General features: G+C 57.7%; 1 protein-coding gene across 1 annotated transcript in view; it reads left to right on the top strand.

The window, feature by feature from the left end:
* LOC138372349 (tripartite motif-containing protein 59-like) overlaps positions 1 to 27,979 on the top strand; it is a 43,955-nt gene that overhangs the window by 8,047 nt on the left and 7,929 nt on the right. Inside the window, exon 4 of the mRNA XM_069337630.1 lies at positions 17,281 to 17,670. Coding sequence (XP_069193731.1) covers positions 17,281 to 17,670 — 390 coding nt within the window. The remainder of the gene's footprint in view (positions 1 to 17,280; positions 17,671 to 27,979) is intronic.

Raw genomic sequence — 27,979 nt, forward strand, 5'->3', positions numbered from 1 at the left:
CTGGAGCTATAGGTTCAGCACCAACCCCCCTGCTAGTAGAGGGGGGCTGGAGCTACAGGTCAACACCAACTCCCTACCAGTAGAGGGGGGCTGGAGCTACAGGTCCAGCACCAACTCCCTGCCAGTAGAGGGGGGCTGGAGCTACAGGTCCAGCACCAACCCCCTGCTAGTAGAGGGGGTCTGGAGCTACAGGTCCAGCACCATCCCTCTGCCAGTAGGAGGGGGGCTGGAGCTACAGGTTCGGTACCAACCCCATGCCAGTAGAGGGGGGCTAGAGCTAAAGGTCATGCACGAACCCCCCGCCAGTAGAGGGGGTCCTGGAGCTACAGGTTCGGTACCAACCCCATGCCAGTAGAGGAGGGCTAGAGCTACAGGTCCAGAACAAACCCCCTTCCAGTCGAGGGGGGCTGGAGCTATAGGTCCAATACCAACCCCCTGTCAATAAAGGGGGGCTGGAGCTACAGGTCCGGTACCAACCCCCTGCCAGTAGAGGAAGGCCGGAGCTTCAGGTCCAGCACCAACCCCCTGCCAGTAGAGGGGGGGGGCTGGTGCTACAGGTATAGCACCAACCCCCTGCCAGTAAAGGGGGGCTGGAGCTACAGGTCCAGCACTAACCACCCTGCCTGTAGAGGGGGGCTGGAGCTACAGGTATAGCACGAACCACCCGCCAGTAAGGGTGGGCTAAAGCTACAGGTCCAGCACCAACGACTTCCAGTAGAGGGGGTTGGAGCTACAGGTCCAGCACCAAACCCCTGCAAGTAGGGCGGGGGGCTAGAGCTACAAGTCCAGCACCATCCCACTGCTAGTAGAGGGGGGCTGGAGCTACAAGTCCAGCACCAACCCCCTGCCAGGAGCAGTGGGCTGGAGCTACAGGTCCAGCACCAACTCCCTGCCAGTAGAGGGCGGGCTGGAGCTACAGGTCCAGCACCAACTCCCTGCCAGTAGAGCGGGGGCTGGAGCTACAGGTCCAGCACCAACGCCCTGCCAGTAGAGGGGGGCTAGAGCTACAGGTCCAGCACCAACCCCCTGCCAGTAGAGGGGGGCTGGAGCTACAGGTCCAGCACCCCACCCCTTGCCAATAGAGGGGGGCTGGAGCTACAGGTTCAGCACCCACCCCCTGCTATTAAGGAGGGGCTGGTGCTGCAGGTCCAGCACCAACTCCCTACCAGTAGAGGGGGTCTGGAGCTACAGGTCCAGCACCAACCCCTTGCCAGTAGAGGGGGTCTGGAGCTACAGGTCCAGTACCAACCCCCTGCCAGTAGTAGCGGGTCTGGAACTACAGGTCCAGCACCAACCCCCTGCCAGTAGAGGGGGTCTGGAGCTACAGGTCCAGCACCAATCCCCTGTCAGAAGAGGGGAGCTGGAGCTACAGGTCCAGCAGCATTCCCTGCCAGTAGACGTGCACTGGAGCTACAGGTCCAGAACCAACCCCCTTCCAGTAGAGGGGGGGGGGCTGGAGCTTCAGGTCCAGCACCAATCCCCTGCCAGTAAAGGGGAGCTGGAGCTACAGGTCCAGCACCAACCCCCTGCCAGTAGAAGTGCACTGGAGCTACAGGTCCAGAACCAACCCCCTTCCAGTAGAGGGGGGGGCTGGAGCTTCAGGTCCAGCACCAACCCCCCTTCCACTAGAGGGGGGGGGGTTCTGGAGCTACAGGTCAAGGACCATCCCCCTGCCAGTAGAGGGGGGCTGGAGCTACAGGTCCAGCACCAACCCCCTGCCAGTAGAGGGGGGCTGGAGCTACAGGTCCAGCACCCCACCCCTTGCCAGTAGAGGGGGGCTGAAGCCACAAGTCCAACACCAACCCCCTGCCAGTAGAGAAGGGCTGAAGCTACAAGTCCAACACCAACCCCCTGCCAATTGAAGGGGGCTGGAGCTACAGGTCCAGCACCAAACCCCTGCCAGTAGAGGGGGGGGGGCTGGAGCTACAGGTCCAGCACCAACCCCCTGCCAGTAGAGGGAGGCTGGAGCTACAGGTCCAGCACCAACTCCCTGCCAGTAGAGGGGGGGGGGCTGGAGCTACTGGTCCAGCACCACTCCTCTGCCAGTAGAGGGGGCTAGAGCTACAGGTCCAGCACCAACCCGCTGCCAGTAGAGTGGGGGGGGGGCCTGGAGCTAGGTCCAGCACCAACCCCCTGCCAGTAGAGGGGGGCTGGAGCTAATGGTCCAGCACCAACCCCCCTGCCAGTAGAGGGGGGGGGGGGGCTGGAGCTACAGGTCCAGCACCAACCCCTTGCCAGTAGAGGGGGGCTGGAGCCAATGGTCCAGCACCAACCCCCTGCCAGTAGAGGGGGGGCTGGAGCTACAGGTCCAGCACCAACCCCCTGCCAGTAGAGGGGGGCTGGAGCTACAGGTCCAGCACCAACCTCTACCAATAGAGCAAGGCTGGAGCTACAAGTCCAACACCATCCCCTTGCCAGTAGAGGAGGGCTGGAGCTACAGGTCCAGCACCCCCCCCCCCCCTGCCAGTAGAGGGGGCTGGAGCTACAGGTCCAGCATCAACCCGCTGCCAGTAGAGTGGGGGGGATGCTGGAGCTACAGGTCCAGCACCAACCCCCTGCCAGTAGAGGGGGGCTGGAGCTACAGGTCCAGCACCACCCCTCTGCCAGTAGAGGGGGGGGGGCTGCTGCTACAGGTCCAGCACCATCCCCCGGCCAGTAGAGGTGGGCTCGAGCTAAAGGTCCAGCACCAACCCCCTGCCAGTAGAGGGGAGGCTGGAGCTACAAGTCCAGCACCATCCCCCTGCCAGTAGAGGTGGGCTCGAGCTACAGGTCCGGCACCAACCCCCTGCCAGTAGAGGGGGGCTGGAGCTACAGGTCCAGTACCAACCCTCCTGCCAGTAGATGGGGGGGGGGCTGGAGCTACAGGTCCAGCACCAACCCCCTGCCAGTAGAGGGGGGCTGGAGCTGCAGGTCCAGCATCAACCTCCCCTGCCAATAGTGGAGGGATGGAGCTACAGGTCTAGCACCAACCCCTGCCAGTAGAGGGGGGCTGGAGCTACAGATCCAGCACCAATCCCCTGCCAGTAGAGGGGGGCTGGAGCTACAGGTCCAGCACCCCACCCCCTGCCAGTAGAAGGGGGGCTGGAGCTTCAGGTCCAGCACCAACCCCCTGCCAGCAAAGGGGGGGCTGGAGCTACAGGTCCAGCATCAACCTCCCCTGCCAATAGTGCAGGGATGGAGCTACAGGTCCAGCACCAACCTCTGCCAATAGAGCAAGGCTGGAGTTAAAGGTCCAGCCACCCCCCCTGCCAGTAGAGGGGGCTGGAGCTACAGATCCAGCACTAGCCCCAACCCCTTGCCAGTAGAGGGGGCTAGATCAACAGGTCCAGCACCAACCCGCTGCCAGTAGAGGGGGGCTGGAGCTAATGGTCCAGCACCAACCCCCTGCCAGTAGAGGGGGGCTGGAGCTAATGGTCCAGCACCAACCCCCTGCCAGTAGAGGGGGGCTGGAGCTAATGGTCCAGCACCAACCCCCTGCCAGTAGAGGGGGGTAGGGCTGGAGCTACAGGTCCAGCACCAACCCCCTGCCAGTAGGTGGGGGGGGCTGGAGCTTCAGGTCCAGCACCAACTCCCTGCCAGTAGAGGGAAGGGGGCTGGAGCAACAGGTCCAGCACCACCCCTCTGCCAGTAGAGGGGGGGGGGGCTGGAGCTACAGGTCCAGCACCATCCCCATGCCAGTAGAGGGAGGCTGGAGCTACAGGTCCGGCACCAACCCCCTGCCAGTACAGGAGGGCTGGAGCTACAGGTCTAGCACCAACCCCCTGCCAGTAGAGGGGGGCTGGAGCTACAGGTCCAGCATCAACCTCTGCCAATAGAGCAAGGCTGGAGCTATAAGTCCAACACCATCCCCCTGCCAGTAGAGGAGGGCTGGAACTACAGGTCCAGCACCCCCCCCTGCCATTAGAGGGGGCTACAGGTCCGGCATCAACCTCCTACCAGTAGAGGGGGGCTGGAGCTACAGGTCCAGAATCAACCAGCTGCCAGTAGAGTGGGGGGGGGGGCTGGAGCTACAGGTCCAGCACCAACCCCCTGCCAGTATAGGGGGGGTGGCTGGAGCTACAGGTCCAGCACCAACCCCCTGCCAGTAGAGAGGGGCTGGAGCTACAGGTCCAGCACCACCCCTCTGCCAGAAGAGGGGGGGGGCTGCAGCTACAGGTCCAGCACCATCCCCCTGCCAGTAGAGGTGGGCTCGAGCTACAGGTCCGGCACCAACCCCCTGCCAGTAGAGGGGGGCTGGAGCTACAGGTCCAGTACCAACCCTCCTGCCAGTAGATGGGGGGGGGGCTGGAGCTACAGGTCCAGCACCAACCCCCTGCCAGTAGAGAGGGGCTGGAGCTACAGGTCTAGCACCAACCCCTGCCAGTAGAGGGAGGGGGGGTGGAGCTACAGGTCCAGCATCAACCCCCTGCCAGTAGAGGGGCGCTGGAGCTACACGTCCAGCACCAACTCCATGCCAGTAGAGGATGGGCTGGAGCTACAGGTCCAGCACCAACCCTCCCTGCCAGTAGAGGGGGGATTGGAGCTGCAGGTCCAGCACCAACTCCCTGCCAGTAGAGGAGGGGCTGGAGCTACAGGTCCGGCACCAACCCCCTGCCAGTAGAGGGGGGCTGGAGTTGCAGGTCCAGCACCAACCCCCTGCCAGTAGAGGGGGGCTGGAGCTACAGGTCCAGCACCAACCCCCTGCCAGTAGAGGGGGGCTGGAGCTACAGGTCCAACACCAACCCCTTGCCAGTAGAGGAGGGCTGGAGCTACAAGTCCAACACCAACCCCCTGCCAATTGAAGGGGGCTGGAGCTACAGGTCCAACACCAACCCCCTGCCAATTGAAGTGGGCTGGAGCTACAGGTCCAGCACCAATCCCCTACCAGTAGAGGGGGGGGGGGGCTGGAGCTACAGGTCTAGCACCAACCCCCTGCCAGTAGAGGGAGGCTGGAGCTACAGGTCCAGCACCAACCCCCTGCCAGTACAGGGGGGGGGCTGGAGCTACTGGTCCAGCACCACCCCTCTGCCAGTAGAGGGGGGCTGGAGTTACAGGTCCAGCACCAACCCCCTGCCAGTAGAGGGGGGGGGCTGGAGCTTCAGGTCCAGCACCAACCCACTGCCAGTAGAGGGGGGGGGGCTGGAGCTACAGATCCAGCACCACCCCTCTGCCAGTAGAGGGGGGGCTGGAGCTACAGGTCCAGCACCAACCCCCCCCCCCTGCCAGTAGAGTTGGGGGGAGGCTGGAGTTATAGGTCCAGCAGTAACCCCCTGCCAGTAGAGGGGGGGAGGCTGGATTTATAGGTCCAGCACCATCCCCCTGCCAGTAGAAGGGGCTGGGACTACAGGTCCAGCACCACCCCTCTGCCAGTAGAGGGGGGGCTGGAGCTACAGGTCCAGCACCAACCCCCCCCCCCCCCTTCCAGTAGAGTTGGGGGGAGGCTGGAGTTATAGGTCCAGCATCAACCCCCTGCCAGTAGAGGGAGGCTGGAGTTACAGGTCCAGCAGCAACCCCCTACCAGTAGAGGGGGGCTGGAGCTACAAGTCCAGCACCAACCCCCCCTGCCAGTAGAGTGGGGGGGGGGGGCTGGAGCGACAGGTCCAGCAGTAAAACCCTGCCAGTAGAGGAGGGGGGGGGAGGCTGGAGTTATAGGTCCAGCACCAACCCCCTGCTAGTAGAAGGGGCTGGGTCTACAGGTCCAGCACCAACCCCCTGTCAGTAGAGGGGGGCTAGAGTTACAGGTCCAGCATCAACCCCCTGCCAGTAGAGGGAGGCTGGAGCTACAGGTCCAGCACCAGCCCCCTGCCAGTAGAGAGGGGCCTAAAGCTACAGGTCCGGCACAAACCCCCTGCCAGTAGAGAGGGGGGGGGGCTCGAGCTACAGGTCCAGCACCAACTCCCTTCCAGTAGAGGGGCTCTGGAGCTTCAGGTCTTGCTTCAACCCCCTGCCAGTAGAGGGGGGTTGGAGCTACTGGTCCAGCACCAATCCCCTGCCAGTAGAGGGGGGCTGGAGCGACAGGTCCAGCACCAACCCCTTGCCAGTAGAGGGGGGCTGGAGCTACAGGTCCAGCACCAACTCCCTGCCAGTAGACGGGGGGCTGGAGCTACAGGTCCAGCACCAACTCCCTGCCAGTAGAGGGGGGGCTGGAGCTACAGGTCCAGCACCCCACCCCCTGCCAGTAGAAGGGGGGCTGGAGCTTCAGGTCCAGCACCAACCCCCTGCCAGTAAAGGGGGGGCTGGAGCTACAGGTCCAGCACCAACCCGCTGCCAGTAGAGTGGGGGGGGGGGGGCCTGGAGCTAGGTCCAGCACCAACCCCCTGCCAGTAGAGGGGGGGGGGGGCTGGAGCTACAGGACCAGCACCAACCCCCTGCCAGTAGGAAGGGGGGCTGGAGCTTCAGGTCCAGCACCAACTCCCTGCCAGTAGAGGGAAGGGGGCTGGACCTACAGGTCCAGCACCACCCCTCTGCCAGTAGAGGGGGGGGGGGGCTGGAGCTACAGGTCCAGCACCATCCCCATGCCAGTTGAGGGGGGCTGCAGCTACAGGTCCGGCACCAACCCCCTGCCAGTAGAAGGGGGCTGGAGCTACAGGTCCAGCACAACCCCTCTGCCAGAAGAGGGGGGGGGGCTGCAGCTACAGGTCCAGCACCATCCCCCTGCCAGTAGAGGTGTTTCGAGCTAAAGGTCCAGCATCAACCCCCTGCCAGTAGAGGGGGGGCTGGAGCTACAGGTCCAGCACCCCACCCCCTGCCAGTAGAAGGGGGGCTGGAGCTTCAGGTCCAGCACCAACCCCCTGCCAGTAAAGGGGGGGCTGGAGCTACAGGTCCAGCACCAACCCCCTGCCAGTAGAGGGAGGCTGGAGCTACAGGTCCAGCACCAACCCCCTGCCAGTAGAGGGGGGGGCTGGAGCTACTGGTCCAGCACCACCCCTCTGCCAGTAGAGGGGGGCTGGAGTTACAGGTCCAGCACCAACCCCCTGCCAGTAGAGGGGGGGGGGGCTGGAGCTACAGATCCAGCACCACCCCTCTGCCAGTAGAGAGGGGGGCTGGAGCTACAGGTCCAGCACCAACCCCCCCCCCCTGCCAGTAGAGTTGGGGGGAGGCTGGAGTTATAGGTCCAGCAGTAACCCCCTGCCAGTAGAGGGGGGGAGGCTGGAGTTATAGGTCCAGCACCATCCCCCTGCCAGTAGAAGGGGCTGGGACTACAGGTCCAGCACCACCCCTCTGCCAGTAGAGGGGGGGCTGGAGCTACAGGTCCAGCACCAACCCCCCCCCCCCTGCCAGTAGAGTTGGGGGGAGGCTGGAGCTACAGATCCAGCACCAATCCCCTGCCAGTAGAGGGGGGCTGGAGCTACAGGTCCAGCACCCCACCCCCTGCCAGTAGAAGGGGGGCTGGAGCTTCAGGTCCAGCACCAACCCCCTGCCAGCAAAGGGGGGGCTGGAGCTAGAGGTCCAGCATCAACCTCCCCTGCCAATAGTGGAGGGATGGAGCTACAGGTCCAGCACCAACCTCTGCCAATAGAGCAAGGCTGGAGCTAAAGGTCCAGCCACCCCCCCTGCCAGTAGAGGGGGCTGGAGCTACAGATCCAGCACTAGCCCCAACCCCTTGCCAGTAGAGGGGGCTTGATCAACAGGTCCAGCACCAACCCGCTGCCAGTAGAGGGGGGCTGGAGCTAATGGTCCAGCACCAACCCCCTGCCAGTAGAGGGGGGCTGGAGCTAATGGTCCAGCACCAACCCCCTGCCAGTAGAGGGGGGCTGGAGCTAATGGTCCAGCACCAACCCCCTGCCAGTAGAGGGGGGTGGGGCTGGAGCTACAGGTCCAGCACCAACCCCCTGCCAGTAGGTGGGGGGGGCTGGAGCTTCAGGTCCAGCACCAACTCCCTGCCAGTAGAGGGAAGGGGGCTGGAGCTACAGGTCCAGCACCACCCCTCTGCCAGTAGAGGGGGGGGGGGCTGGAGCAACAGGTCCAGCACCATCCCCATGCCAGTAGAGGGAGGCTGGAGCTACAGGTCCGGCACCAACCCCCTGCCAGTACAGGGGGGCTGGAGCTACAGGTCTAGCACCAACCCCCTGCCAGTAGAGGGGGGCTGGAGCTACAGGTCCAGCATCAACCTCTGCCAATAGAGCAAGGCTGGAGCTATAAGTCCAACACCATCCCCCTGCCAGTAGAGGAGGGCTGGAGCTACAGGTCCAGCACCCCCCCCCCTGCCATTAGAGGGGGCTACAGGTCCGGCATCAACCTCCTACCAGTAGAGGGGGGCTGGAGCTACAGGTCCAGAATCAACCAGCTGCCAGTAGAGTGGGGGGGGGGCTGGAGCTACCGGTCCAGCACCAACCCCCTGCCAGTAGAGGGGGGGGGGCTGGAGCTACAGGTCCAGCACCAACCCCCTGCCAGTATAGGGGGGGTGGCTGGAGCTACAGGTCCAGCACCAACCCCCTGCCAGTAGAGAGGGGCTGGAGCTACAGGTCCAGCACCACCCCTCTGCCAGAAGAGGGGGGGGGGCTACAGCTACAGGTCCAGCACCAACCCCCTGCCAGTAGAGGGGGGCTGGAGCTACAGGTCCAGTACCAACCCTCCTGCCAGTAGATGGGGGGGGGGCTGGAGCTACAGGTCCAGCACCAACCCCCTGCCAGTAGAGAGGGGCTGGAGCTACAGGTCTAGCACCAACCCCTGCCAGTAGAGGGAGGGGGGGTGGAGCTACAGGTCCAGCATCAACCCCCTGCCAGTAGAGGGGCGCTGGAGCTACACGTCCAGCACCAACTCCATGCCAGTAGAGGAGGGGCTGGAGCTACAGGTCCAGCACCAACCCTCCCTGCCAGTAGAGGGGGGATTGGAGCTGCAGGTCCAGCACCAACTCCCTGCCAGTAGAGGAGGGGCTGGAGCTACAGGTCCGGCACCAACCCCCTGCCAGTAGAGGGGGGCTGGAGTTGCAGGTCCAGCACCAACCCCCTGCCAGTAGAGGGGGGCTGGAGCTACAGGTCCAGCACCAACCCCCTGATAGTAGAGGGGGGCTGGAGCTACAGGTCCAACACCAACCCCTTGCCAGTAGAGGAGGGCTGGAGCTACAAGTCCAACACCAACCCCCTGCCAATTGAAGGGGGCTGGAGCTACAGGTCCAACACCAACCCCCTGCCAATTGAAGGGGGCTGGAGCTACAGGTCCAGCACCAATCCCCTACCAGTAGAGGGGGGGGGGCTGGAGCTACAGGTCTAGCACCAACCCCCTGCCAGTAGAGGGAGGCTGGAGCTACAGGTCCAGCACCAACCCCCTGCCAGTACAGGGGGGGGGGCTGGAGCTACTGGTCCAGCACCACCCCTCTGCCAGTAGAGGGGGGCTGGAGTTACAGGTCCAGCACCAACCCCCTGCCAGTAGAGGGGGGGGGCTGGAGCTTCAGGTCCAGCACCAACCCACTGCCAGTAGAGGGGGGGGGCTGGAGCTACAGATCCAGCACCACCCCTCTGCCAGTAGAGGGGGGGCTGGAGCTACAGGTCCAGCACCAACCCCCCCCCCCCCTGCCAGTAGAGTTGGGGGGAGGCTGGAGTTATAGGTCCAGCAGTAACCCCCTGCCAGTAGAGGGGGGGAGGCTGGATTTATAGGTCCAGCACCATCCCCCTGCCAGTAGAAGGGGCTGGGACTACAGGTCCAGCACCACCCCTCTGCCAGTAGAGGGGGGGCTGGAGCTGCAGGTCCAGCACCAACCCCACCCCCCTTCCAGTAGAGTTGGGGGGAGGCTGGAGTTATAGGTCCAGCATCAACCCCCTGCCAGTAGAGGGAGGCTGGAGTTACAGGTCCAGGAGCAACCCCCTGCCAGTAGAGGGGGGCTGGAGCTACAAGTCCAGCACCAACCCCCCCTGCCAGTAGAGTGGGGGGGGGGCTGGAGCGACAGGTCCAGCAGTAAACCCCTGCCAGTAGAGGAGGGGGGGGGGGGAGGCTGGAGTTATAGGTCCAGCACCAACCCCCTGCTAGTAGAAGGGGCTGGGTCTACAGGTCCAGCACCAACCCCCTGTCAGTAGAGGGGGGCTAGAGTTACAGGTCCAGCATCAACCCCCTGGCAGTAGAGGGAGGCTGGAGCTACAGGTCCAGCACCAGCCCCCTGCCATTAGAGAGGGGCCTAAAGCTACAGGTCCGGCACAAACCCCCTGCCAGTAGAGAGGGGGGGGCTCGAGCTACAGGTCCAGCACCAACTCCCTTCCAGTAGAGGGGGTCTGGAGCTTCAGGTCTTGCACCAACCCCCTGCCAGTAGAGGGGGGTTGGAGCTACAGGTCCAGCACCAATCCCCTGCCAGTAGAGGGGGGCTGGAGCGACAGGTCCAGCACCAACCCCTTGCCAGTAGAGGGGGGCTGGAGCTACAGGTCCAGCACCAACTCCCTGCCAGTAGACGGGGGGCTGGAGCTACAGGTCCAGCACCAACTCCCTGCCAGTAGAGGGGGGCTGGAGCTACAGGTCCAGCACCCCACCCCCTGCCAGTAGAAGGGGGGCTGGAGCTTCAGGTCCAGCACCAACCCCCTGCCAGTAAAGGGGGGGCTGGAGCTACAGGTCCAGCACCAACCCGCTGCCAGTAGAGTGGGGGGGGGGCCTGGAGCTAGGTCCAGCACCAACCCCCTGCCAGTAGAGGGGGGGGGGCTGGAGCTACAGGACCAGCACCAACCCCCTGCCAGTAGGTAGGGGGGCTGGAGCTTCAGGTCCAGCACCAACTCCCTGCCAGTAGAGGGAAGGGGGCTGGAGCTACAGGTCCAGCACCACCCCTCTGCCAGTAGAGGGGGGGGGGGGCTGGAGCTACAGGACCAGCGCCAACCCCCTGCCAGTAGGTAGGGGGGCTGGAGCTTCAGGCCCAGCACCAACTCCCTGCCAGTAGAGGGAAGGGGGCTGGAGCTACAGGTCCAGCACCACCCTTCTGCCAGTAGAGGGGGGGGGGGGCTGGAGCTACAGGTCCAGCACCATCCCCATGCCAGTTGAGGGGGGCTGCAGCTACAGGTCCGGCACCAACCCCCTGCCAGTAGAAGGGGGCTGGAGCTACAGGTCCAGCACCACCCCTCTGCCAGAAGAGGGGGGGGGGCTGCAGCTACAGGTCCAGCACCATCCCCCTGCCAGTAGAGGTGCTTCGAGCTAAAGGTCCAGCACCAACCCCCTGCCAGTAGAGGGGGGGCTGGAGCTACAGGTCCAGCACCCCACCCCCTGCCAGTAGAAGGGGGGCTGGAGCTTCAGGTCCAGCACCAACCCCCTGCCAGTAAAGGGGGGGCTGGAGCTACAGGTCCAGCACCAACCCCCTGCCAGTAGAGGGAGGCTGGAGCTACAGGTCCAGCACCAACCCCCTGCCAGTAGAGGGGGGGGCTGGAGCTACTGGTCCAGCACCACCCCTCTGCCAGTAGAGGGGGGCTGGAGTTACAGGTCCAGCACCAACCCCCTGCCAGTCGAGGGGGGGGGCTGGAGCTTCAGGTCCAGCACCAACCCACTGCCAGTAGAGGGGGGGGGCTGGAGCTACAGATCCAGCACCACCCCTCTGCCAGTAGAGGGGGGGCTGGAGCTACAGGTCCAGCACCAACCCCCCCCCCTGCCAGTAGAGTTGGGGGGAGGCTGGAGTTATAGGTCCAGCAGTAACCCCCTGCCAGTAGAGGGGGGGAGGCTGGAGTTATAGGTCCAGCACCATCCCCCTGCCAGTAGAAGGGGCTGGGACTACAGGTCCAGCACCACCCCTCTGCCAGTAGAGGGGGGGCTGGAGCTACAGGTCCAGCACCAAACCCCCCCCCCCCTGCCAGTAGAGTTGGGGGGAGGCTGGAGTTATAGGTCCAGCATCAACCCCCTGCCAGTAGAGGGAGGCTGGAGTTACAGGTCCAGCAGCAACCCCCTACCAGTAGAGGGGGGCTGGAGCTACAAGTCCAGCACCAACCCCCCCTGCCAGTAGAGTGGGGGGGGGGCTGGAGCGACAGGTCCAGCAGTAAACCCCTGCCAGTAGAGGGGGGGGGGAGGCTGGAGTTATAGGTCCAGCACCAACCCCCTGCTAGTAGAAGGGGATGGGTCTACAGGTCCAGCACCACCCCCTGTCAGTAGAGGGAGGCTGGAGTTACAGGTCCAGCATCAACCCCCTGCCAGTAGAGGGAGGCTGGAGCTACAGGTCCAGCACCAGCCCCCTGCCAGTAGAGAGGGGCCTAAAGCTACAGGTCCGGCACAAACCCCCTGCCAGTAGAGAGGGGGGGGGCTCGAGCTACAGGTCCAGCACCAACTCCCTTCCAGTAGAGGGGGTCTGGAGCTTCAGGTCTTGCACCAACCCCCTGCCAGTAGAGGGGGGTTGGAGCTACAGGTCCAGCACCAATCCCCTGCCAGTAGAGGGGGGCTGGAGCGACAGGTCCAGCACCAACCCCTTGCCAGTAGAGGGGGGCTGGAGCTACAGGTCCAGCACCAACTCCCTTCCAGTAGACGGGGGGCTGGAGCTACAGGTCCAGCACCAACTCCCTGCCAGTAGAGGGGGGGGCTGGAGCTACAGGTCCAGCACCCCACCCCCTGCCAGTAGAAGGGGGGCTGGAGCTTCAGGTCCAGCACCAACCCCCCTGCCAGTAAAGGGGGGGCTGGAGCTACAGGTCCAGCACCAACCCGCTGCCAGTAGAGGGGGGGGGGGCCTGGAGCTAGGTCCAGCACCAACCCCCTGCCAGTAGAGGGGGGGGCTGGAGCTACAGGACCAGCACCAACCCCCTGCCAGTAGGTAGGGGGGCTGGAGCTTCAGGTCCAGCACCAACTCCCTGCCAGTAGAGGGAAGGGGGCTGGAGCTACAGGTCCAGCACCACCCCTCTGCCAGTAGAGGAGGGGGGGCTGGAGCTACAGGACCAGCACCAACCCCCTGCCAGTAGGTAGGGGGGCTGGAGCTTCAGGCCCAGCACCAACTCCCTGCCAGTAGAGGGAAGGGGGCTGGAGCTACAGGTCCAGCACCACCCCTCTGCCAGTAGAGGGGGGGGGGGCTGGAGCTACAGGTCCAGCACCATCCCCATGCCAGTAGAGGTGTTTCGAGCTAAAGGTCCAGCACCAACCCCCTGCCAGTAGAGGGGAGGCTGGAGCTACAAGTCCAGCACCATCCCCCTGCCAGTAGAGGTGGGCTCGAGCTATAGGTCCGGCACCAACCCCCTGCCAGTAGAGGGGGGCTGGAGCTACAGGTCCAGTACCAACCCTCCTGCCAGTAGATGGGGGGGGGGGCTGGAGCTACAGGTCCAGCACCAACCCCCTGCCAGTAGATGGGGGGGGGCTGGAGCTACAGGTACAGCCCCCCCCCCCTTGCCAGTAGAAGGGGGCTGGACCTACAGGTCCAGCACCAACTCCCTGCCAGTAGAGGAGGGGCTGGAGCTACAGGTCCAGCACCACCCCTCCCTGCCAGTAGAGGGGGGATTGGAGCTGCAGGTCCAGCACCAACCTCCCCCCCCCCTGCCAGTAGAGGGGGGCTGGAGCTACAGGTAAAGCACCAACTCCCTGCCAGTAGAGGAGGGGCTGGAGCTACAGGTCCGGCACCAACCCCCTGCCAGTAGAGGGGGGCTGGAGCTGCAGGTCCAGCACCAACCTCCCCTCCCTGCCAGTAGAGGGAGGCTGGAGCTACAGGTCCGGCACCAACCCCTTCTGCCAGTAGAGGGGCAATTGGACCTGCAGCTCCAACCCCCCCCCCCCCCCCCCCGCCAGTAGAAGGGGGCTGGAGCTACAGGTCCAGCACCAACCCCCTGCCAGTAGAGGGGGGCTGGAGCTACAAGTCCAACACCAACCCCCTTCCAGTAGAGGAGGGATGAAGCTACAGGTCCAACACCAACCCCTTGCCAGTAGAGGAGGGATGGAGCTACATGTCCAGCACCTACCCCCTTGCCAGTAGAAGGGGGGAGGCTGGAGCTACAGGTCCAGCACCAACCCCTTGCCATAGAGGAGGGATGAAGCTACAGGTCCAGCACCAATCCCCTTCCAGTAGAGGGGGGCTGGAGCTACAGGTTCAGCACCAATCCCATGCCAGTAGAGGGGGGCTGGAGCTACAGGTCCAGCACCAACCCCCTTGCCAGTAGAGGGGGACTGGAGCTATAGGTTCAACACCTACCCCCTGCCAGTAGAGAGGGGCTGGAGCTACAGGTCCAGCACCAATCCCATGCCAGTAGAGGGGGGGGGGCTGGAGCTACAAGTCCAGCACCAACTCCCTGCCAATAGAGATGGGCTGGAGCTACAGGTCCAGCACCAACCCCCCTGCCAGTAGAGAGGGGCTGGAGCTACAGGTCCAGCACCAATCCCATGCCAGTAGAGGGGGGGGGCTGGAGCTACAGGTTCAGCACCAATCCCATGCCAGTAGAGGGGGCTGGAGCTGCAGGTCCAGCACCAACCCCCTTGCCAGTATAGGGGGGGACTGGAGCTACAAGTTCAACACCAATCCCCTGCCAGTAGAGGGGGGGCTGGAGCTACAGGTCCTGCACCAACCCCCTGCCAGTAGAGGGGGGGGCTGGAGCTACAGGTCCAGCATCAACCCCTTGCAAGTATAGGGGGGCTGGAGCTACAGGTCCAGCACCAACCCCTTGCCTGTAGAGGGGGGATAAAGCTACGGGTCCAGCACCAACCCCTGCGATTAGAGGGGGGCTGGAGCTATAGGTTCAGCACCAATCCCCTGCCTGTAGAAGGGGGCTGGAGCTTCAGGTTCAGCACCAATCCCCTGCCAGTAGAGGGGGGCTGGAGCTACAGGTTCAGCACCAATCCCATGCCAGTAGAGGGGGGCAGGAGCTACAGGTTCAGCACCAATCCCATGCCAGTAGAAGGGGGCTGGAGCTACAGGTCCAGCACCAACCCCCCTGCCAGTAAAGGGGGACTTGAGCTACAGGTTTAACACCAATCCCCTGCCAGTAGAGGGGGGCTGGAGCTACAGGTCCAGCACCTACCCCCTGCCAGTAGAGGGGGGCTGGCGCTACAGGTCCAGCACCAACCCCCTGCCAGTAGAGGGGGGCTGGAGCTACAGGTCCAGCACCAACCCCCTGCCAGTAGATGGGGGTTGGAGCTACATATCCAGCCCCAATCCCCTGCTAGTAGAGGGGGCTGAAGCTACAGGTCCAGCACCAACTCCCTGCCATTCGAGGAGGGCTGAAGCTACAAGCCCAGCACCAACCCCCTGCCAGTAGAGGGGGCTGGAGCTACAGGTCCAGCCCCAACCCCCCACCCCCCTGCTAGTAGAGGGGGGGGGCTGGAGCTACAGGTCCAGCACCAACCCCCTGCCAGTATAGGGGGGCTGGAGCTACAGGTCCAGCACCAACTCCCTGCCAGTAAAGTAGGGATGGAGCTACAGGTCCAGCCCCAAACCCCCGCCCCCCTGCTAGTAGAGGGGGGCTGGAGCTACATGTCCAGCACTAACCCCCTGCCAGTAGAGGGGGGTTGGAGCTATAGGTCCAGCACCAACCCCCTTCCAGTAGAGGGGGGCTGGAGGTACAGGTCCAGCATAATGGGGCAGACATTGACCACAGGTGATAATGGGGCTGACACTGACCACAGGTGATAATGGGGCTGACACTGACCACAGGTGATAATGGGGCTGACACTGTCCACAGGTTATAATGGGGCTGACACTGACCACAGGTTATAATGGGGCTGACACTTACCACAGGTTATAATGGGGCTGACACTGACCACAGGTTATAATGGGGCTGACACTGACCACAGGTTATAATGGGGCTGACACTGACCACAGGTTATAATGGGGCTGACACTGCCCACAGGTGATAATGGGGCTGACACTGCCCACAGGTGATAATGGGGCTGACACTGACCACAGGTTATAATGGGGCTGACACTGCCCACAGGTGATAATGGGGCTGACACTGCCCACAGGTGATAATGGGGCTGACACTGCCCACAGGTGATAATGGGGCTGACACTGACCACAGGTTATAATGGGGCTGACACTGACCACAGGTTATAATGGGGCTGACACTGACCACAGGTGATAATCTGGCCGACACTGTCCACAGGTGATAATGGGGCCGACACTGACCACAGGTTATAATGGGGCTGACACTGACCACAGGGTATAATGGGGCTGACACTGACCACAGGTTATAATGGGGCTGACACTGACCACAGGTTATAATGGGGCTGACACTGACCACAGGTTATAATGGGGCTGACACTGACCACAGGTTATAATGGGACTGACACTGCCCACGGGTGATAATGTGGCTGACACTGACCATAGGTTATAATGGGGCTGACACTGCCCACAGGTGATAATGGGGCTGACACTGACCACAGGTTATAATGGGGCTGACACTGACCACAGGTGATAATGGGGCTGACACTTACCACAGGTGATAATGGGGCTGACACTGTCCACAGGATATAATGGAGCTGACACTGACCACAGGTTATAATGGGGCTGACACTGCCCACAGGTGATAATGGGCCTGACACTGCCCACAGGTGATAATGGGGCTGACACTGACTACAGGTTATAATGGGGCTGACACTGACCACAAGTGATAATGGGGCTGACACTGTCCACAGGTGATAATGGGGCGGACACTGATTACAGGTTATAATGGGGCTGACACTGACCACAGGTTATAATGGGGCTGACACTGACCACAGGTGATAATGGGGCTGACACTGTCCACAGGTGATAATGGGGCTGACACTGACCACAGGTGATAATGGTGCTGACACAGACCACTGGTGATAATGGGGCTGACACTGACCACTGGTGATAATGGGGCTGACACTGACCACAGGTGATAATGGGGCTGACACTGTCCACAGGTGATAATGGTGCTGACACTGACCACAGGTGATAATGGGTCTGACACTGACCACAGGTGATAATGGGTCTGACACTGACCACAGGTGATAATGGGGCTGACACTGTCCACAGGTTGAGGACCTCCGCAGGATGAGGGAGCCCGTCAGGAGGCTGGTGGAGGCTGGCCGGGTGTTGGCCGTCCAGGAAGACCAAGATGGCTGCCGCTCCGCCAGGATAACTCTACAAGACGGACAGCTGTACCTCCACTCACTCCTGCGTCAGCCCACGCCCGCCCACGCCCACACCCTCCAGGTTACTTTATTACACCCACTAGTCTTACTGACATTACTGACTTACTGAGTTATGATAATTAATATGATAACATTTTGTTATACAGTTGTCAGCATGATTTATTTCATTTCCTACAGGAGAGTGAGGTTATGGGCGTGCTGGAGCCCTCCTGCACCCTGGCGTTCCTTGACCTCGGGTGGGCGGGGTCAACAAGAGGGCGGGTCACCATCCGGCTGACCCCTGACACTCCGCTGGCCAGACAGTTTGTGTTGTTGTGTACGGGCCAGCGGGGCCACACCTACCGCAACACTAAACTGTTGCAGATGTGGAACAAGGGTCGGCAGTGGGAGAGTGTGGTGGGCGGAGACTACGAGAGTAATGATGGTGAGGGAGGAGCCCCACTTCTGCCTGACCTCCAGGGGCAGTACCGGGAGTCACGCCGGGCAGGAGCCGTGTTGTGCTGCGATGATCCGGGGGGTCCCAGGTGTGCCCAGTTCGTCATCACCACCAGGGACCTCCAGGGGCAGTACCGGAGGTCAGGCCGGGCAGGAGCCGTGTTGTGCTGCGATCATCCGGGGGGTCCCAGGTGTGCCCAGTTCGTCATCACCACCAGGGACCTCCAGGATGGTTACCAGTGGCCAGATGTCTTCGGTGATGTGGTGAGCGGCCTGGATGTGGTGAGGGCAGCAGTCAACCACAGTGACATTACGGAGGTGACTGTGGTGGACTGTGGTGTTGTGCTGCCACTCTAGTTCACTGTACCATTACCATCACTACTGTGGTGTTGTGCTGCCACTCTAGTTCACTGTAATATCACCATCACTACTATGGTGTTGTGCTGCCACTCTAGTTCACTGTACCATCACTACTGTGGTGTTGTGCTGCCACTCTAGTTCACTGTACCACCACCATCACTACTGTGTTGTTGTGCTGCCACTCTAGTTCACTGTAGCATCACCATCACTACTGTGGTGTTGTGCTGCCACTCTAGTTCACTGTACCACCATCATCACTACTGTGGTGTTGTGCTGCCACTCTAGTTCACTGTACCATCACTACTGTAATGTTGTGCTGCCACTGTAGTTCACTGTACCACCACTATCACTACTGTGGTGTTGTGCTGCCACTCTAGTTCACTGTACCATCACTACTGTGGTGTTGTGCTGTCACTCTAGTTCACTGTACCATCACCATCACTCCTGTGGTGTTGTGCTGCCACTCTAGTGCACTGTACCATCACCATCACTACTGTGGTGTTGTGCTGCCAGTCTAGTTCACTGTACCACCACCATCACTACTGTAGTGTTGTGCTGCCACTCTAGTTCACTGTACCACCACTACTGTGGTGTTGTGATGCCACTCTTGTTCACTGTACTACCACCATCACTACTGTGGTGTTATGCTGCCACTCTAGTTCACTGTACCATCACCATCACTACTGTGGTGTTGTGCTGCCAGTCTAGTTCACTGTACCACCACCATCACTACTGTGGTGTTGTGCTGCCAGTCTTGTTCACTGTACTACCACCATCACTACTGTGGTGTTATGCTGCCACTCTAGTTCCCTGTACCTCCACCATCACTACTGTGGTGTTGTGCTACCACTCTAGTTCACTGTACCATCACCATCTCTACTGTGGTGTAGTGCTGCCTCTCTAGTTCACTGTACCATCACTATCACTATCACTACTGCATCACCATGGACTGCGTATTTTGATGCCAATATAATTTAAGGACACGCCTTTATCACTATATCATCATGGCTTCACTATCTTTGGTATTTAACACTTTGGTATTTATACTTTGGTATCATATACCTGACAATCACGGCTGTATCACCATTAGTGCTTTATCTTCCCAGTACTGTAACCTATCATTGTTGTATCTCTATAGCTTCACTATCACCTCTATATATCACCATCACCTTAGTGCCCGCACTTGGGGTCATATACTGACCATGTTGAGTAACAAATTGTTGGTGTCACTATATGGCAGCTGTTGTCACTGTTATATCACCAACAGCTCACTATCACATAACACTATCACTGCTACACCAACATCATTTCACTTTCTCTGCATTATCACCTCAGTGATAGTTTCCTCCTTACATTTACTAATACATCACTATCACTGCTACAGCACCACTGCTTCACCATCACTGCTATATCACCATCACCTCACCATCACTGTCATATAACCACCTCAGTATCACTATCACACTATCTTTATTAAATTACTATCACTGTTATATCACCATCACCTCACAATCACTCAGGTGTGTTGTGATATTACCATCCTGGCCCATGGTGTGTTGTGGTATTACCATACTGGTCCATGGTGTGTTGTGATATTACCATACTGGACCATGGTGTGTTGTGATATTACCATACTGGTCCATGGTGTGTTGTGATATTACCATACTGGTCCATGGTGTGTTGTGATATTACCATACTGGTCCATGGTATGTTGTGATATTACCATACTGGTCCATGGTGTGTTGTGATATTACCATACTGGACCATGGTGTGTTGTGATATTACCATACTGGTCCATGGTGTGTTGTGGTATTACCATACTGGACCATAGTGTGTTGTGATATTACCATACTGGTCCATGGTTTGTTGTGATATTACCATACTGGTCCATGGTGTGTTGTGATATTACCATACTGGACCATGGTGTGTTGTGGTATTACCATACTGGTTCGTGGTGTGTTGTGATATTACCATACTGGACCATGGTTTGTTGTGATATTACCATACTGGACCATGGTGTGTTGTGATATTACCATACTGGTCCATGGTGTGTTGTGGTATTACCATATGGGTGTGAGGTGGTGTTATGACCACACATACACCAGTATGATCATACTGTAGCTGGTGTATGATGTGCTCAAACTGTATAGTGATGTCTTGGCTGATTAGCCTAGTATCACGAATATTAATTTATGTAGTTATTCTTTTTTCGACAACACACTAATATTAAATGTGTATTGCCAATGTATGCCACATATATCTATGTATATTATATATCTGTACCATAAGTCCTTGCCATGTATTTGTGGATATATATTAGAAGTCTAGTGAATAGCAGTAGCCTAATGTCATGTAGCTCGAAAAACATCCGTATATGCTTATATTATGGAATGCTATATAATGGTGTATAGGAAATATTATGTGGACTATGATGGAGAATGTATAAATTTAGGTCTCAGATGTATTACTGTCATGTATACTGTGTAATTTCCCTTTCATTATTGTTCATTACATTGTCCTCTAACATTAAATTAGATTTTGGCACTGTGAGATGTATACCACATAGACATGGCTTTGATACACATGTATATATACTTTATATTGTATTCATGTATGCTTATGTATAATGGCTGGCTGGCAGATGTCTTGAAATCCTCCCTTAACCCCTCCTCCCCTCTCCCGCCAGTGTTACCATGTCTTGCCAATATGAATTCTTTGTTCACATATTTTTATATCATGATATAATCTTTAATGTACTGAATTATTGATATGTATTATTATGTAAGGTTGTGTATTATAGTCTTTATTTTGTTGATATATGAATTAGAAGTTCTTGATGGAGATATGTCTGTATATGAGCTTGAGATATTTGAAAGAGAGGAGTCAGCTGACTCAGAGGTGGATACAGTGTCGCTCCCGGCCAGCATGGCTCTGGGCGGTCACTCTTTGATTGTCTCAGTCGAGCGCATGTGTTGCCGCTACGGTCCGGGTTTTGTGACCTTATTTGTGTCATTTGACTGCTAGGATATTTGTCATGTTGCAGTAATGTATACCATGGATCAGTTCTACCATTGTGCATCCTTTATACCAGGTGATTGGCGCTGTTATATATCTTAGTGAGGTGGGTACCTGAGGATCTTAAGTGATGTCATTGTGCTGTATATATTAATTCCTCATACCTCATTTGTTAATGGTTGTGACACCACCCTGTATTGGTATTAGCAGCATAATAGGCCCTAGTGTCCCACTGTGCCACGATAGAGCCTGGCGTCAGCTAGTGCTGATTGTATGCAGTTTTGAGACCTGTTGATCATGCCCAGCTTTGAGAAGCTGGATAAATCATTGAGTGTGAGTTTATAGATTGTATTCTTTTTTATATGTTATGTTCATTTATGTTAATGCCCAGTAAACTGGTATATTTTTTGTTAGCGTTTCACTCTCTTAGATACTTATTGATATTTGCCCCTCCCCGCTCAGCTCGTTGTCGCCGTGTGGGGGCTTAGTGGGCGGCTGCCGGAGTGTGATGCTCCTTGGGACAGTCCTCTGTCCTTTTCTAGCCTTGTGCTCCTGCTGCCGTCCTCTCCAATTCTGCTGGGCATCTTTTCCTTTTCCTTCTGTTTCGTTTTTCTCCCCCCTCTTCTCCTATCTGCTTGCCGTTTCCTGCCGACCTTTTGCTCGTTCTGGTTCTTCCCTTGGACTTCTTCTATTTTGACGCCCGGGTGCTTGAGGAGGCATACTCTTGCACCCGTAGAACTGCAGTACCCGACGTAGAGAGCGAGGGGAACCTTTTATTGTCAATCCCCACTTCGTCACTGAACCCGATCTCGACGGACTGTCGGTTTCTTAAGGTGGCGTTTGTGGGGCGTATACTCACGACGCACCCCTAGGAGGCCCCGACAAGATCGGCGATAGCTTCTTGTTGGGTGTCCTGCCTCTAATTGTGGCTCCATGGTGGGTGTGGGGGCACATTCGTGAATGAATTCTTCTTTTCGTCAAGATGATAACCCCTGTTTCGGCTTCTTCTGGTTTACCTTCTCAGGCTCGTGGGGTGGGCGACCAAGCCCCCGAGTCGGTCCGTATTGGAAGACTGGGCTCTGTAGCCTCCGCTGCATTGGGCCCCGACCTTGCTCCTCCTTTGGCCTCTGACTCCTTCCACTGGCTCCCCTCCCTCTGTGGTTGGGTCGAGCCCCAAGCCCCCAGTGGTGACTACCTCGTCCCCTGGCGCGGCTCCTTCTCTAGTTGTAACTACTGCGCCTTTTAACCCCTCTCTCTCTGGGGGTTCTCACCGCCGTCCTCGTCACGGCCGCCCTCGCTCGATTCCTTCCAGTTCTGCTACCTATCAAGCCTTGTTTGGTCCCGCTTCGTGGGCCAAATATTTTGGTCTCCTCCCTCTTGATTCTGCGCCTCCTGACGATTTCTCCCTCCATCGACATCTCATTGATTCCGTGGATGCCTCCATTACTTTCAACCCCACTCGTCTCGGTACACGTGTCGTTGCTGCTCCTTCTCAGGATGCTGCTTCCCGCTTGGCTGCCTTATCCTGCCTTGGCGAGACCCCCGTTCGGGTCTCGAAGAACGCTCAGTTGAATGCCAGTGTTGGCACTATTTTGCTCCCGCCCCATGTTGCGACCGGTGTTCGGGACCTGCGCGACTGCCACGACGATATTCGACATATCCTCGCTGCCCAGGGCCATTCTATTCTCCAGGTGGACACGTTTACTCGTCCCCCTCGTGGTAGTCGCCGTCAGCCCCTCCGGGTTGTGAAGATTACCTTTGATGGTAGGACCCTTCCACCCTCTGTCATTCTTGCTGGTGCCAGGTGCTCTGTCCAGGAGTACATTCCTTCTCCTCGGCTCTACAACAAGTGCTGGAGGTTTGGGCATGGTGCCCTCCGCTGCTCCGAGACTGTCTCTCTCTGTCCTTTGTGTGGTGGCGAAGGTCACTCTAAGTCGGAGTGCGCTTCTCCCCAGGCTCGTTGCCTTAACTGCGGTGAGGCCCATCCTACCTTCTCCCGTGCGTGTGTCCATTACAAGCTTGAGGCAGCCGTCCTAAACTTGAAGCACCGGGAGCGTTTATCTTTTCCTGAGGCGAGGCGCCAGGTTCGCCGGCTCCCGCCTTATGCTAATATCTCTTATGCTCGCGTGTTGCGCTCTTCCTCTCCTCGTCCTTCCCGCCTTCCTCAGACTCACAACCGTTTCCGGGCCTTGGACCCTGATGCGCCCACTGCCCCCTCCTCTGTCCCTTTGGGTTCTCTCCCGAAGGATCCTCCTCCTGGTCCTCTGTCTGGGGTTCCCCTTCCTTCTACCCGGTCTGTCGTGTCTTCTGTGTCTTCTTCCTAGTCCCCCTCTGATCCTCCTTCCCATCCTCTTCCTCCATCTATCGGCTCTCCCCACCGCCTGTCGGTGCGGGCGGATGTCCATCGCTCTCCTAACGGCCGTCGTGTGTGCTCTCGTTCGGCTTCTCCTGTTGAGACACTGGAATCCGTTGCCCGGTACGTAGTTGCTGGGACACCGGTCTCTTTAAGTCAGAAGCGTAAGCCTGGCTCCTCTCCTTCCTCTTCCCCGGCGGGTAAGAAGGCTTCGCTTTCTTCCTCAGCTCCTCCTTCTGGCTCTGTTGCTCCTTCCCCTCCCGTTTCAGTGCTTGCGCCCCCTGTTCCTGCTATGGAGGTTTCTTTGGCCCCTGCTTCCCTTTCGGTTGCTGCTCTTGCTGGGGTGCGCTCCCCTCTTTCTACTCCCCCTCTTCCTGCTGCTGTCCTTGACTGCTCCTCTCCGTTGTCTCCTCCTCTTCCTCCTCCTCCTCCTCCTCCTCCTCCGGACCCTGCCCGCCCACCTCTGATCTGTTCTCCCGTTTCCTTCCCTCCGTCTTTGCTCAGTTTACCCATGCCCCCTAACCCTGACTTTGCTGACCCTGATCCCGACCCTGATATTCTTTAACGTGCTCTGTTGCTCTTTCGCCTTTGTTTCTTCCTTGTTCTCTGTTTTTGTCCTTTCTCTTCTCGTCGTTGTCCATTCTTCAATGGAATGTTCGAGGTTATTACGCCAATTTCCTCGAACTCCAACTTCTGATTTCGCGGTTTTCGCCCCTTTGTGTCTGTCTCCAGGAGCCAATGCTTGGTGCTCGTCCTGGTCGTTTTCGTGGCTATTCCTTTCTCTCCCCCCCCCCCAGCCATTGCTAGGGCTTCTAATTCTTCTGCTCTCTTGATTCGGGCTGATGTTCCCTTTGTTCCTTTACTTTTTCCTTCGCCTCTCCATTGTTCTGCTGCTCGTATCTTTGTGGGGAAATGGTACACAGTTTGTTCCATTTATCTCCCCCCGAGTGTCCCGCTCTCTCTTCCTGATTTGAAACACCTCCTAGACTCCTTGCCGGAGCCTGTGCTCCTGCTGGGTGACTTCAATTGTCGTCATTCTCTTTGGGGTGACGTTCTGACGAATACCCGGGGTCGCCTCCTTGAGCCGTTTCTCCTCTCTTCTTCCCTGTCTCTTCTGAATTCTGGTGAGCCCACTCATTTGGACTCTCGGACTCGCACCCTTTCTTGTCTTGATCTTTCTCTCTGCTCTTCTTCTCTTTACTTAGATTTCACGTGGCAGGTTCTTGATGACCTCCATGGAAGTGATCATTTCCCCATCCTTGTTTCCTTTTTCTCTTTTCGCCCTTCCCTCTCTTTCCCTAGGTGGCAGTTTGCTAAGGCGGACTGGACCCTATTTTCCCTCAGTGCTACTCTCTCTGACCTCTCCCTTCTGCCCCTCTCTCGCGCTCTCCTCCTTTTTCATGACACTGTCTTCAACGCTGCCCTCCGCTCTATTCCTCGCTCTTCCTCTCGGGGTCCACGGAAGTGCGTTCCCTGGTGGAATGCGGACTGTGCTCGGGCTGTCCGCTGTAAGCGTGCAGCCTGGAAGAGGCACCGCCGTAGGCAGACGACCGATTCTTTTCTTTTCTTTCGGAAAGCGAGTGCGGTGGCCCGTAGGGCCATCCGTACGGCTAAACGTGAATGTTGGGCATCTTATGTCTCAACAATTACGTCCGAAACCCCTCTGGCCCAGATCTGGAAGCGTATCCGCAAGATAACGGGTAAGTTCGTTCCCGATGTTTCCCCGGTCCTTCACCTCCGTGATACTCTTGTGGCGGACCCGTTGCAGGTCGCTTCCGAACTGGGTTCCCACTTTTCTTCTGTTAGCTCTGGTCTTCATCTTCCCCAATCTTTCCTTCTTCATAAACCTGTCCTTGAGTCTCGTCCTTTAGATTTCTGCACTCATCTTCAGCTTCCCTATAATGATCCCTCTCTCTCTCTGAACTTCGTTCTGCCCTGGCCCTCTGCGGTTCTACGGCGGCGGGCTCCGATGGTATTCATTATGAGATGCTTCGCCATCTCCCTCCGAGCACGTCTCAGTATTTACTGAGTCTGTATAATCGGATCTGGGAGTCGTCGTCAGTCCCTGAGGACTGGCTCGATGCCGTTGTCCTCCCTGTTCGCAAACCGGGGTCTCTGGGTACTTCCCCTAAGGACTTTCGCCCTATTGCTCTCACAAGTTGTGTCTGCAAACTCTTTGAACGTATGGTTAACGTTCGTCTGATGTGGTTCCTGGAACACCATCACCTCCTCTCCCCTTCTCAATTTGGTTTCCGCAAGTGCCGCAGCACGACAGATGTCCTGGTGAACTTGGAGGTCTATATTCGTACTGCTTTTGCTGCGAAGACCTCCGTTGTTGCCGTCCTTTTTGACCTAGAAAAGGCTTACGACACCACTTGGCGTTATCATATCCTATCTCAACTTCATTCTTTTGGCCTTCGTGGTCATCTCCCTCTCTTTCTCCGCAGCTTCCTCTCCCGTCGTTCCTTTCGGGTGCGCCTTGGTACCGCTCTCTCTCCCTCTTTTCAGCAATACGAAGGTGTGCCCCAGGGTAGTGTTCTGAGTACTACTCTTTTTCTGGTTGCCCTCAATGGTCTTCTTTCCTCTCTTCCTTCTGGTGTCTTCTCCGCTCTCTGTGTCGATGATCTTACCCTTTGTTGTCAGGGTGATGATTCGCCTCTCCTTCAACGCCGGCTTCAACTTGCAATTGATGCCGTGTCGTCTTGGGCCACAGGTCATGGCTTCAAGTTCTTTACTTCTAAGACTTGTGCCATGACTTTCACGCGGAAACGGGTTGTTCTTCGTCCCTCTTTGTCACTTTATGGTCATCCCCTTGAATACAAAGAATCCGCGAAGCTTTTGGGGTTATTCCTTGACACTCGTTTGTCTTGGTCTCCCCATATCTCTTACCTCCGTGTTGAGTGCTCTAAGGCCCTTACCCTCCTTCGGGTCTTGTCCCATACTTCTTGGGGGGCAGATAGGCGCACTCTCCTTGCTTTACATTCCTCTCTCGTCCTGTCTAAGCTCGATTATGGTTGCCCTGCTTACTCGTCTGCTTCTCCTTCTACTCTTCACCGTCTTGATGCTTTGCACCATACTGGGTTGCGCCTCAGTTCTGGTGCCTTTCGTTCGACTCCCATCGTTAGCTTGTATGTTGACACTGGCTTCCTGTCTCTCCAGGACCGCCGTGATCGCTACTGTCTTCGCTATCTTGCGCGGTCCTTGCAACATCCTTCCTCTCGCCTCTGTCGTGCTTTAACTTTTACCCCTCCTGCGGTTCCTGTTCCTCTTCACCACCTCCCTCTTTCTGTCCGGTTATCTCGCCTACAGGATTCTCTTTCCATTCGTATTTCTGATGTTTCTCCTCGTGTTGTTCCTTCTTTGCCCCCGTGGAGGGTCCCTCTTCCGCGGTTTTGTACATCCTTGACCCGTATCACTAAAGCTTTTACCCCTCCTACGGTTCTAAAACGCCTTTTCCTCGAGCACTTTTCTTCTCACTCCCGCTCCGTTTCTGTCTTCACCGATGGGTCTAAGTCAGCGGACGGTGTTGGCTACTCTGTTGTTTTTCCTGATCGCACTTATATGTGTCGCTTGCCTCCGGAAACTAGCATCTTTACAGCGGAACTTTATGCTATTCTCTATGCTCTTCGTCTCCTGCTTTCTCGTTGTCAGTCTTCCTTTGTGGTTGTTGTTGACTCTCGTAGTGCCCTCATGGCTCTCGGGTCCTTTAATCCGGTTCATCCAGTAGTTGTCGAGATCCAGCATTGGCTGTTTCTCGTTCACAGTAAATTTAAGTCGGTTGAGTTTTGTTGGGTTCCCAGCCATATTGGTGTGTCTTTAAATGAGCGTGCGGATGCTGCTGCCAAGGAAGCTGTCCGCTCTTGTCCCATCTCTCGCAAAGGCATTCCCTACTCCGACTTTTACCCGGTTATCCATTCCTCAGTCCTTACCCGTTGGCAGGCTTCTTGGATGTCTGTTACTGGTAACAAGCTACGTACTCTTAAATGTTGTGTTTCCTCGTGGCCGTCCTCCTTCCACCGTAACCGGCGGTGGGAAACAGCTCTGGCGAGGTTGCGTATTGGCCATACTCGCTTTACCCATGGTCACTTGATGGAGCGCCGCCCTGCTCCTTATTGTCCTAGTTGCATTGTCCCTCTTACGGTCGTGCATGTCCTTCTTGAATGTCCTGACTTCCAGGACGAGCGTGTGTCTTGCTTTCCGACCGCCCTTCGCGGTCACCTATCCCTCGATAGAATTCTTGGTGACTCGGATACTTTTGATATCGTTCGCCTTATGCGTTTTTGTTCTCGTATTGGCATCCTTGGTGATATTTAGCGCCCTCTGATTATTTTGCGTATTTGATGGTGCTACATAGCCTTCCCGGTTTGGTGCCTTCTTTTGATAATTACTTACTTACTTATTGATATTTGGCAAGTCTATGTTTTCCATTGATCTCCACTGAAGCCTGACCAGGATTTTCACACAATTCCCCCATGCACTCTCACTGTCATCTAGGAATGTTCTACCTCTGATGCTCCTCTTTTAATACACAGAGTAATGACACTAACATGTGATTACCCTTCATGCACTTTGTCAGAGTACGTGGGGGGGGGGGGGTTGTGTGAAAATCCTAGTCCGGCTTCAGTAGAAGCCTCAGGAAACCCTCGTGTGTTCTGCAGAACTCCAGATTGCAGTCCTTTCCTATGTCGTGGCCTGATTGTCTGGGGCATGAGCATAAAAATATCCACCACATAGGTTCGAATCCTCATCACGGCTCCTAAGGATTTTCTCACTAATTTAATTATTCCCATCCTAATTAGTAACAATATGTATTCGAGAAATAGTGATGGGCTTTAATTACTCTCGGTTCACTTTCACACCTGC

Source organism: Procambarus clarkii, chromosome 38, assembly GCF_040958095.1.
Source record: "Procambarus clarkii isolate CNS0578487 chromosome 38, FALCON_Pclarkii_2.0, whole genome shotgun sequence".
NCBI classification, from domain to species: domain Eukaryota; kingdom Metazoa; phylum Arthropoda; class Malacostraca; order Decapoda; family Cambaridae; genus Procambarus; species Procambarus clarkii.